Source organism: Diabrotica virgifera, chromosome 1 (assembly GCF_917563875.1).
Source record: "Diabrotica virgifera virgifera chromosome 1, PGI_DIABVI_V3a".
Taxonomy (NCBI): domain Eukaryota; kingdom Metazoa; phylum Arthropoda; class Insecta; order Coleoptera; family Chrysomelidae; genus Diabrotica; species Diabrotica virgifera.
In genome coordinates this window covers 108,736,787-108,749,398 of record NC_065443.1, presented here as the reverse complement: position 1 = coordinate 108,749,398, position 12,612 = coordinate 108,736,787, and the positions used below count along the sequence as shown (strand labels likewise).

Below are 12,612 nucleotides of genomic sequence, written 5' to 3'. Positions count from 1 at the left end.
TGAGAAATTTGACCAAGGACTTCCGGTTTTACAAATGGGACCGGAAATACCTACTGTTTTAAAGTCACCGGAATAGTAAAAGTGATATATTATTCGACGAACCTTCGCAAGGCGAGAACAAATATATACTTCCGGTTTCATGAGTGTCTTTCCGTCTGTCCTCCTACATACAACTCCTCCGTATTAATACAGATATAATGACAAATAATGAGGTTTCGAATAAAAGATTATAACACAAGGATGGTATTAAAGATGAGTAATTTAACATCGCACTTCAGTTTTAGAGTTGCAACCGCAAGTATCTGTTTTAAAGTGACTCAAAGTATGATATGAATGTAAATGAATATGATCCAAAATTAGTAAAATCGTATATGAATCGACGCAAAGTTACACGAAGAGTTAAAATATCGACTTCCAGTTCTACTTTCGATTACTTTGGATGAAAACCTAGGACTTACGAAGTCCAATTACTTGTTAACACATGCTCTTGTGAACATGAACGGAAAGAAATAACACGAGTAGCGTTCATCAGCAAATCATCAACGGCTGATAGCAAAACTCTACGAAACTATATATACGTTATAGTCTAAGATCCGAATATAGGTCGACCTGCACCCATCTGCTTTCCGGATGAGACATTTTTTTATTAAATTTCATACATAGACAAAAACGACTTGCATGGCTTGCCTATCAAATTCGTGTCATAGCTATCCTTAAGGTGGGGTGAGCTTAGAGTTTGAAATAAATATTTCAAGCATATTTTTTTGAATTTTTTTTGAACTTATAATAGAATTCTTAAAATCCCATGGACTGATCGGGTCACAAATGAGGAGGTCCTTACAGAAGAATGGGGAAAAACCGAGAAGTATTAACCACCATCAAATCTCAAAAGTTGGAATACTTTGGACACATTATGCGAAATGAATCCAGATATGCCCTCCTACAAGCCATTCTGCAAGGAAAAATATTTGGAAAGCGAGGTCCAGGAAGAAGAAGAACATCCTGGTTAAAGAACCTCAGAACCTGGTTCAACTCAACATATGTGAAGCTTTCCTGCATTGCTGCAGATAAAATAAAGATGCCATGCCATGGTGATCGCCAACATTCGTCACGGACAGGCACAGCAAGAAGAAGAGGATAGAATTATTTTATTTTTAAATTAAATAAGCATATTCACTATAATCGTTGATTGATATATTGGACGGCCTCTAATATCTCAATCAACGCTATAATTCAATGAATTAAAAAAAAATAAGGAAAAATATTAAAAAAATAAGCCAACGCTCAGTGAATCATGTGAAACGAAAAGATCAAAAATATTTTATTAGCTTTATGAGTATTATGAGTTTATCGAGCATAACTCTGTCGAGTTTTTTCAGTTATAACGATTTTTGACTTTTTGGTATTACTCAGAAGTCAAAACAACCAAATTTTTGCTCACGAATGGGTGAAAATCAACATATTTATTATAATAAAAAATAAGCATAAACAAAAAAAATTGTATGTGCAATTTGTATGCACGTTAAAAATTCGGTTAAAATTCACATTCTTATTCCAGTCAAAACACAATAATTAACAAGTCGCTGATGTGGCATTTCGATCATCGACCGAGAAACACATTAAATTTTTATTACTGGTGTTGATAACGTGAACGGTATCAAATTCACATCGTGGGCAGCTGTATTGATTTTAAATAATAAAAAATGTGGCAGAGTCTCGAAGAGTTATAACGCCATTGATGATGATGATGACCAAATACTTTTGAAATTACAAAAATGAATAGGTTTTTTTGTATTACAATCAAGATTATCGTTTTCAGGACAAGCAATTATCATCACAAATAGGATGTTTTGAACAGGGTTATTCAAAGCAGAGTGCTGCATGCACGATTTTTGAATGAACTCACAATTGGAATTCGATATTTGGTAATCGAAATTACAATTCATGCTTAAATTTAATTGCTAATCACTATTTTCGTACCAAAAACCGGTTTAATGGCGATTGCTATAATAGCCCTATCTATACCTATAACCCATCTGCACACTAATGGAACGCAGATTCAGATAGAGCGCGTTAAACAGTCTTGCTACCTGGGAACTATTATAAATAATGAGCAGTAGAGCAAAAAAGTTGAAAATGGTGGAGGTATTTAGCATCAACGGTTCTCCTTTAAAATCAATATGACGGCTAACCCTTCAGCGGAATTCAGTCGCAATTTTAAATTTACACCACTATTGACCTCCCCTAAAGGTTAGAATTATAAAATTTGGGGCAGCTCGGAAACAAGATTCAATTCAATAATTATGCTCCCCACCCCTTTTTAATATATTCCCGCTAACTCGGAAAATATCAACCGCACTAAAAAAATTGTCAAAAAGAAATAATTGTAGGAAATCATATTTGAAACAATTTTAAATATTCGTAAAAAAAATGAAAGAGATCAAAATTCAAAATTATGTAAAAGTTAATTCTATCTACTAAGTTCTATTTTTGTATTATAGGTACCTACATTTTTGTCGTAAAACTCATAATTAACGAGACAATTCAATAGTTATGCTCTAACTCTAACCTCTAACTGTCACTATTTCCCCCATAACTTGGAAAATATCGACATCATAAAATAGTTATTTTCCTAACTACTGCGGAAAGTGATAATTTCACGCACGAGACGCCGTTGACCCGAACGACGCGATAGCGGAGTTCGGGCAGGCATTCGAGTGCGAGGAACACACTTTCCGCACGAGTTAGGAATAATATTTATTCTAGGGCCGTACGTTTGGAAAAAGCCACAAAAAATAGAGTTATATCAATTTTTATTTAGAAGTGAAAATACACAAATCAATTATTTGACAAGGTTGTCAAAAACAAACTTTCAATATTAGTTTATTGCATGTATTATAATATATTATAATGCAATATTACAAGGTATTTTACTTTCCCGCACGTCGTGCGTGAAAGTGGAACTTTCGGAAAGGAAATGCGTGCGTGAATCTTTAGTACCATGGTTGGATTATAACCGTTCACTGTACACTCGTCACCTCATCTGTCATTCTGCCTGGCATAATGACGGGGTAGTTACATTCGCGGTCGGACGGACCGATGGACAGACAGCCTTGGTCTAATTTCTCATATTTAGTACCATCCTTGGATTATAAGCTTTCATTTGACACCTCATTTGTCATTCTACCTGGTACAGTGACGGAGGAGTTATATTCGCGGTCAGGCACACCGACGGATCAAATTTCTCATCTTTAGTACCATCGTTGGATTATAACCATTCATTCGACACCTCATTTGTCATTCTACCTGGCATATTGACGGAGTAGTTATATTCGCGGTCGGACGGACCGATGGACAGACAGCCTTGGTCTAATTTCTCATCTTTAGTACCATCCTTGGATTATAAGCTTTCATTCGACACCTTATTTGTCATTCTACCTGGTACAGTGATGGAGGAGTTATATTCGTGGTCAAGCAGACCGACGGACCAAATTGCTCATCTGTAGTACCATTGTTGGATTATAACCGTTCATTCGACCCCTCATGTGTCATTCTACCTGGCATAATGACGGAGTAGGTATATGCGCGGTCGGACGTACCGACGGACAGACAGTCTAAATTTCTCATCTTTAGTACCATCCTTGGATTATAAGCATTCATTTGACAACTTTATTCGGCAAAAATATTTCTTGGGGATTTTTTGTCCGGGATTTTTTGCGGGGATATTTTGTCAAAAAAAAATTGTGGGGATTATCTGTCCGGGATTTTTTGTGGGGAATATTTGTCCGGGGATTATTTGTGGGGATTATTTGTAAGGATTATTTGTGGGGATTTTTTGTCCTTGGATTTTTTGTCCGGGGATAATTTGTGGGGATTTTTTGTCCGGGATTATTTGTCCGGACCCCTAATAAACTCATATTTGTCAAGTACCGAAATTTCCTAAGGAAAGTTTCAAACGGGCCATTACGCTCCTGAATTTTTGATGTTTATTTAATTTTTTTCATAGCGCCATCTTATACATAATTGCTACATTAACAGAGCTTAGATTCTTACAGATTCCTATACTTTTTGTGTATTATATGTACAAGATTTACGTTTCACATGCCAATTTCGATTAATTCCAGAAATTTATTTTAAAAGTACACCACGCAAAAAGTACTTTATTAATTCACATTTTTTTAACGTTACATCCTTCCGTTACATATAGGCTAGTGCTAAACGGACTTTTATCATGAAATTCATTTAAATACTTGAGTAATTTAGATATAAACACTCTTATATTTATTGAGAAAAAAGCAAAACTTTCACATTTTTTTATAAACAATACACAACAGGTAGGGTAGCAAAAATATGGCTGTAATTAGCGAGATATATTGTTAGTAGGTTAAGCATTTTTCGGTATACATATATGCTCTAGATTATGAGTGGTGTACTTTATAAAGGTGATGGGATCGCCTATACTTGTAACATTACCAATGGCCGGCCTTAAGTTGTTTTTGAACAGTTGAGGTTACATTATATTATTTAATTTTAAAGGATGTTAAAAATATTTCCAGATTAACCCCTGGCATCACATGACATCAACCATATTGGTTGGAAATTTGTAGGTAGGACCTTACATGACCGAGTTTAGGTGACAACTGAACCAGAATGGCTGTCTGAAGGGTGTCGGCACTGGATTGATATCCTTCAGACAGCCATTCCGGTTCAGTTGTCACCTAAACTCGGCCATGTAAGGTCCTACCTACAAATTTCCAACCAATATGGTTGATGACATGTGTTGCCAGGGGTTAATCTGGAAATATTTTTAATATCCCTTAAAATCAAATAATATTATAATGTAACCCCAACTGCTCAAAAACAACTTAAGGGTTTTTACCTGTATATTTTGGTGGCTTAAAGCATGTAAACCTGTGATAACACTGATGACGGAATATTGATTCCGAAAACGTTTTGTTGTGATATAGCCCTTTTTAGGGATTTTTGATATACCTTTTACAAGATAAGGTTTTTATTTTTTTATGTAATTATAAATTAATCTATTAATCTAAGCGCCATCTGCACGATAATTGTGAAAGTATCCGAAGTAAGAAACTAATATTTCATCAATAGAACGTCAAAATGATTAGTAAAATCTTAAAAAAATCGATTACGATTTAATTACTTTTTTGCGTTGTAAATATTACGCGATAAAAATTAAATAATAAATTTAAAAATTTCCGGCGAAAGTTGCATTAGTAATCCGCTAGTTAGCGCTACCAGCGAAGCTCAGAGCGTGTAATTTAATTAGGAATTAAAACTTCTAAAAAATTCAAAAGGATTACATTGATTGTTCAGAACGAAAGTTTTCGGACTTATCAGTCCATCTTCAGTGAACTCCATGTCCTTGCAAAATAGCCACGATGCCCAAACACTGGTTGGATTAAATGTTCAATCTACATTATAAATAAGTGAAAATAATGTGACTTAAAGTTGATGATAATGAATTGCCTCCAGAAACATGTGAGTACTCTACTTTCCCACTTGCCAAATAATTTGGCAGACTAGCGTGGTCGAAAGTAGACGTGTAATTATGTGAAAGAAGAGTACTCACATGTTTCTGGAGGCAATCCATTATCATAGACTTTAACTCGCATTATTTTCACTTATTATTTATAATGCAGATTTAACATTTAATCCAACCAGTGTTTAGCATTGTGACTATTTTGCAAGGACAAGGAGTTCACTGTAGTTGGACTGATTAGTCCGAAAACGTTCGTTCTGAACAATCAATGTAATCCTTTTGGATATTTTAGAAGTTTTAATTCTTGTGTAGTAAAATGAAAGGAGACAAGGTATGAAAGGAGACAAGGCGCACCTAGAAAACTATAGACCAATCAGCTTATTGAACCACATCTATAAAATGTTTACCCGAATAATTACGACAAGACTAGAAAAAAAGCTAGATTTTTACCAACACACCAATGGTACTTATCTTCGTAGACTTTCACAAAGCCTTCGACACTGTGGAATTAGACAACATTATAACTGCTCTGAACAATAGTAGAATAGATTACCGGTTTACAAAGTTAGTGCAAACATTATACCAAAACGCCACAATGCGTGTAAAACTACATGATACTACCAGAGAAATTCATATCAAGCGAGGTGTGAGACAGGGCGACACTCTCTCACCTAAATTATTTATAGCGGTCCTCGAATACGCCTTTAAAATGCTAAAGTGGGAAAATAGAGGAATAAAAATAGATGGAGAAATGCTCAATCATCTGCGTTTTGCCGACGATATAGTACTTATTACCGAAGATCTGTGTTTTTTTATTTAACCTCCCAATTATTTACAATCTGTAAAACAAGTTACAATGAGTAAATGTTGTGACCACTAGTGTAGGTGACTTGGAGAAAATGATTCATTAATCATTTTCTTTACAAATATTTTACATAGATATAAAATTGTTTGTCTCTAAACAAGATCTGGGAGATAATGAAGATCTGGGTGAAGCACAACAAATGCTATTAGAATTAGAAAACGTATCTTCAACGATAGGTCTAAAAATGAACATCAGTAAGACCAAATTTATGACAAATTTAGTCCCCAGCGAACACCTAATCATCCAAAATCAAGTGGTAGAATTGACAGAAAAGTACATATATCTCGGTCATGAAATCAGAATAGGCAAGGACAATTAGACTTGCGAATTTCAACGACGAATAACACTTGCTTGGGCGGCGTATGGTTCACTAAGAGACATCTTTAAGAGCAACATCCCGACAGATATGAAACGGAAGACATTTGACCAACGCGTTCTTCCTATTATGACATACGGAGCAGAAACTCTCACGCTCACAAAAACAACAGCACTAAAAATGCGAGTGGCACAAAGGCGCATGGAAAGATCGATTCTCGGCGTGACAAAAAAAGACAAAATAAGGAACCAAGACTTAAGGAAAAGAACAGGTATCACTGATGTCGTTGAAATGGAATTGGGCAGGTCACATAGCGCGACTGAAAGACTCAAGATGGACCAGAAAACTAATTGACGCGCCCAAGAGAAGACAAACGCAGCAGAGGACGACCACCAACACGCTGGATGGACGACATTAACCGAATATCCAAGAAATGGCAACAAGAAGCACAGAACCGTGAAGAGTGGCGAAGAATGGGAGAGACCTATGTCCAGCAGTAGACAGAAGAGGTTGTATGATGATGATGAATTCTTAATTAAATTGTATACCAACTACACAAGGGAGCTTTCACTTCACGTTAAAAGTTACTTAACGAGATGGTGTACAGCCAACTCTCGGGAACTATCCCGTTTTATTTTTATATTTTTTTATTTACAGATAGTCCGACGAACTCTAACATGTCAGAAGACTTCTTTATCACTAGTTCGACCCAACCTTTCGACACTCATAATCTCAGCTCGCAATTTTTCCCCGGAAGCAGTTCATGGAACTTCGATAACGTTACGCCGGATAGCGGCATGGAAGATATCACACCAGGAAGCATTTCAGATGCCAACGAATTTGAGACTTCAACAATAGTGCCAACCTTGAAACAACTAGCTTCCGACGTAATTAACAGAAAGAAGACTTCAAAGGTTAGTGGTGGTGATGTCCTCGGAGGTCTTAGGCACACCAGGAAGTTATTAAAATTGGACTTACCTCCTAGCCCTAGCGCTTTCACTTCTGATAAATTATTTACAGTTGAACCTACTGTGGAGCCAGTTGTTAGAGAAAAACCAAGTTTTACTACATTTGGTAAAAGTAGGTTTATGGTGCAACACGTAGATACTCCTGACGAAGTTAAAGGCAAAAACGTTTCGTTTGAAGCCTTACCCTATAAACCAAACAGTCCACTAGTAGAAAAAGTCAGTCTAGTACTGGACGACTTAAAACATTTACCGGACAAATTTGACTTTGTAGAAAGAAACTTGATAAAAAACGAAGATGACACATGTAAAACTAAAGTCGAGGTTGTACGTGGAGAGGCGAGTTTGTTAGATAGTGGGGACGAGGATAGCGGGATTGAATCTACTAGTACCTTAGAGAGAAAGTTAAGTAATCCAGAGGTATAGGCAATAAAGTCACATAAGAAGGGGTTGTTAGAAAGTTTTTAGTTAAGCACAAACTATAAAGGGATAAAAAATATATTATTATATATTAAATATATTATGTGTTTTGATGCCAATGAAAAGTCTTCTTGATGACTTCTCCTGGAGTTCGCTGATATAGTTTCTCCACTAATTATTGTTGTGGGGTTAAAAAATGGCTGCAAGTGGTCTCTAGTCCTTGTAAATGGTATATTCACTGCAAATCTGCTGGCTGTACCTGTTGTTCGTATTCATAAATGCTCATGGGTTTTTCGGTTTCCAAAAATGTAAAATGTTTGAACTCACTACTTGTTACTTACTAGACAAAGATTGTCCTTATACTGATCTTAAAAGTAGTGTTTATTCTGTCTGCCCAAAAGAAGAAGGAATATTTTCAATTTGACTTAACAGTGTAACGGAAATCAAACCTGGAGGGAAAGAAAGGATGTCCAAAAGCGATTAAAGCGAGAGATTAAAGGAGTATTAATATGGGTAATAAAAAAATTAACCCAAGGGGAAGTTTCGTATTGGAATATAAGTAAAACGGAAGAATTCCAAGTCTAAATACGTTCACTATGCAACCGGTATATAGGTGCTTTGAAGGACACAATGGCGAGCTTTGGGACGTGGGCACAGCATAATAAACGAAACCAGCAAGGACACTCCCTGATGCCGCCTTTGAAGTTGAAAAGTACAGGGTCGCCATTTTTCGCGTAGTACATCTCAGTGGTGATGTGATGTGTTGGTTCATCAGTGTTGCCGATGTCACCAACTTTATTACCCGTAAGAGATTCTTTTTGAATAATTTCTGGAATTTATGCAAAAGATTAACAATACAATCGCCATTCATCGTCAATATTTTGTGTTATGTCCCAATTATTGACATAATTCCCACAGGCATACGTATAAAATTATGTTAAAAAATATGAATGTCATAAAAGTTGAGTAAATCTGATAATTATGTACAAATCGGCAACACTGTCGATTTTCTACATTGTCTGGTACTACGCACAAAATGGCCGACGATCTGCGCAGTAATAGTGCGCGAACTTTTCCCGCCTACTAGTGTGTCACTGCTGTTGCGTTTTCTATGCTGTGACGTGGGTCTACAGATAGCTAAATTAAACAGGGGATACTGATGATGAGAAAGGAAGTAAAAAGACAATCATACTAGCTGAAAGAAAATAGACAAAGATTTAATCAAATAAAAAGGAAAAAGAGCGTCACCTCATCTTTTCTGCGAGTGACAAGATAAACTCAAGGATCCTATTTTAGAAGATTGATTTAAGAAAGATAAAAATGTGGCGAATATGCCTAACCTCTCTTTAAAACCAATATATACATATAGCCAAAAAACAATCACACTTACCTTCTATGGTCTTTAGTTATTGTAGTCCAGGGCGCATCTGTTTTGAGATGGACGTTGAGAGGTGACTCAAATTTTTTTGCAGAAATTGCTTGAAAATAATTCAAATAATAATATTGTGAGTTATCCTCCCACTCAAAATAGTCCGGAACATTGTTTAAATAATCAAAATGTCAAAATATGGAGGAAAAATTCGATTTTTTATTGGTTTTTGATTATAACTTTAAAACTATTCATTTCTGAGAAAAGTCGTACTAACATTAAAAGTTGCGTAATTAAATTTCCTACAATAAAGAATTGGATAAAAGTTTAAAAAATAGTCACCCTTGTTGCAAAATAGCAATAATTGCGAAAGAAACCATACAAAGACAAGTATTCGCATTTTAAGTTTTTCAACCATTTATGCTACACTTAGGACCTTCATATTTTACCCAGAAAAACTTTATGATATAGTAAAATAACACTATAAATTTCATTAAGATCGGTTTAATAGATTTTGCAATCCATCTTTCGCAAAAAAAATTCATTTTTTTTTAATGTTGCAGGACGGAAATAAAGCAGATAGCAAGTTGAATTTTTTTTGCTTATAGAAGTGTACTGTACTTTTCATTTGCAATTTGCAAAATTAAAATCGATTAATTACCACGGCGTCGGCAAATTTTTTAAATAAACATTAATTTTTGGTGCTACGCGCAGGACAGCGGTGTTCGATTCACACAAGTTGATTTCCACCAAAATTTCTTCCGATCTTTATCTAATATATTATTTTCTTACTCTATATTTTGTCGTATTTTAATATTTTAATTCCACAAAAATCAAACTAATTTTATTATTGTTTGTGAACCATTGTTTAAACAATTGCATATGTTTAAAAATAATAAACTTTTATTCTTTAAGTTAAAATATATGAACAAAGAAAGTTTTTGCTAAAAAAAGTGCTATTTTAAAGGATAAAGTATGTGTTTTAATTTTGCAATAAACAAAGTTATTTATTTATATCGAAATGTAATAAAAATTAAAATATATCAATCATTATCAAAGGTCATTGGAATGTCCAATCAGAGCAAACTATCCGCTGTCTTGCGCGTAGCACCAATAATTAATGTGTATTTAAAAAAATTCCTGACGCCGTGGTAGTTAATTGAGTTTAATTTTGCAAATTGAAAATGAAAGGTACAGTACACTTCTATAAGCAAAAAAAAATTAACTTGCTATCTGCTTTATTTTCAGTCCCGTAATATTTTGAAAAAATTAATTTTTTTGGCGAAAGCTGGATTGCAAAATTTATTTTGCAAAATCTATTAAACCGATCTTAATGAAATCTACAGTATAGTTTTACTGTATCATAAAGTTTTTCTGTGTGAAATATGAAGGTCCTAAGTGTAGCATAAATGGTTGAAAAACGTAAAATGCGAATACTTGTTTTTGTATGTTTTTTTCGCAATTATTGCTATTTTGCAAAAAGGGTGACTATTTTTAAAATTTTTAACCAATTTTATATTGTAGGAAATTTAATTATGCAACTTTTATGTTAGTACAACTTTTCTCGGAAATGAATACTTTTAAAGTTATAATCAAAAACGAAGAAAAAAATCGAATTTTTCCTTCATTTTTTGACATTTTGATTATTTAAACAATGTTCCGGACCTTTTTGAGAGGGAGGATAACTCAAATATTATTATTTGAGATACTTTCAAGCGATTTCTGCAAAAAAAAATTTGAGTCACCTCTCAACGTCCAAATGTACTAAAATTTTTACAGATGCGCCCTGGTCTATTGCCCAAAAGAAAGGAAGATTGAAGAGAAATTAAACAAGGCAAAGTTGTATTTATTACTAGCTGAATCATAAATTTAAACAGAACAAGACAATTGGAGGTACCGCTTTCCAGCGAACAAATTGAAGAATTACTGACACTACTTCACCTCCACTCACTCCCATAAGCAGGCAGTTGGACATGTTTTGTCGCTTGTGACCAAAAGACACTACGTGAAAAACGTCACCATAATATGTTTCACAAAAGTGAAATCACAAAACTTATACTTTTCACTCAGATTTCTGACGGCCAAACGAAGACAAAAACTTTTACTTGACTCTCAGATGGGCTACGCGGGAACTCATGGTACTGAGATAATCCCAGCACCTGGCGAAAAATTCCCGATCTCTGACTTCTTCAAGATCTTAACCGGGAATAACATTTCTCACACATCACCGGAATCTCGCGAATGATTTTCACCTCGTGGGCGATTGGTTACTGCTTAGAGTCGTCTAGAAAAATGTACACAACCACTTTTTGTGTTTACATTTACAACCAATTCTGCTAGCCACAGTTTTCAATGCAAATAAATTATCGGATTTTGTTTATTATGCGCTTTTGAAACGCAATTCTTACAAAGAAAGCGAGTTACCCAAGGCAACTAAGCTGAGTAAAATAAACATTAAAATTTTGATTATTCTATTCGAAGAAACAATAAATTTTGTTCGAAGATTTATGAAAAACTCTCCTCCGAATATATAAATGTAAGACTACGGATTAAAACATACAGAGTGGAATTTGAAATACGTGAATTAAAACGTTATACAGAACGGAACAAAAAATGCTACAACAATAGAGTAAACTAAAAATAATAACTTTAAAAACAATTTCATTTTACAACAGGATCATTAGCTTAGCAAAACTGTCAATGCAATTAGAGCTAAATTGTTTTATATATTTTTTACCGTTTTATATATTTTGTGCTTAACTCCACTTTTAACAAATTTTACCGAAAAGAAACTATCCACTTAAATAACAAATTAACCGATAGATCTAGGTATCATACTATAACATAATTTTTCAAATATGTAAAGTCAGGTAACAAAAATTACGATTTTAACGTAAACATTTGCGAGTTTAGGACAACTTCGGAAGGAATAGGGAGACCGAAATCATTACTAAGGCTGTTTTGGAACCAATTAATGTTAAAAGGTAGTTACAGTAGGTATTTTAATAGTTTTATTTGAAGAACACAATTAAATGTAGGCAGCGGATTAAATGATTATGATATCTTGAAATTTCACTGTTTATCTAATAAAATTAGAGCCCCGGACCGTTAAAATTTTAAAATTAGTAATTTTTAGGCTAACTGCCACATAAACACTGATTTATATCCGTTACT

The 12,612-nt window shown here is 34.4% G+C and overlaps 1 protein-coding gene across 3 annotated transcripts in view; it reads left to right on the top strand.

Annotated features, from left to right (window-relative positions):
* LOC114326950 (uncharacterized) overlaps positions 1-9,783 on the top strand; it is a 308,181-nt gene extending 298,398 nt beyond the window's left edge. For 2 of the 3 annotated variants that reach the window (XM_050658485.1, XM_028275433.2), the window contains one exon: positions 7,342-9,783. In XM_050658485.1, the coding sequence (XP_050514442.1) occupies positions 7,342-8,075 (734 nt within the window). In that variant the 3' untranslated portion in view covers positions 8,076-9,783. The remainder of the gene's footprint in view (positions 1-7,341) is intronic. The other variant, XM_050658477.1, reaches the window with a different exon arrangement.
* Positions 9,784-12,612: the final 2,829 nt, after the last annotated feature.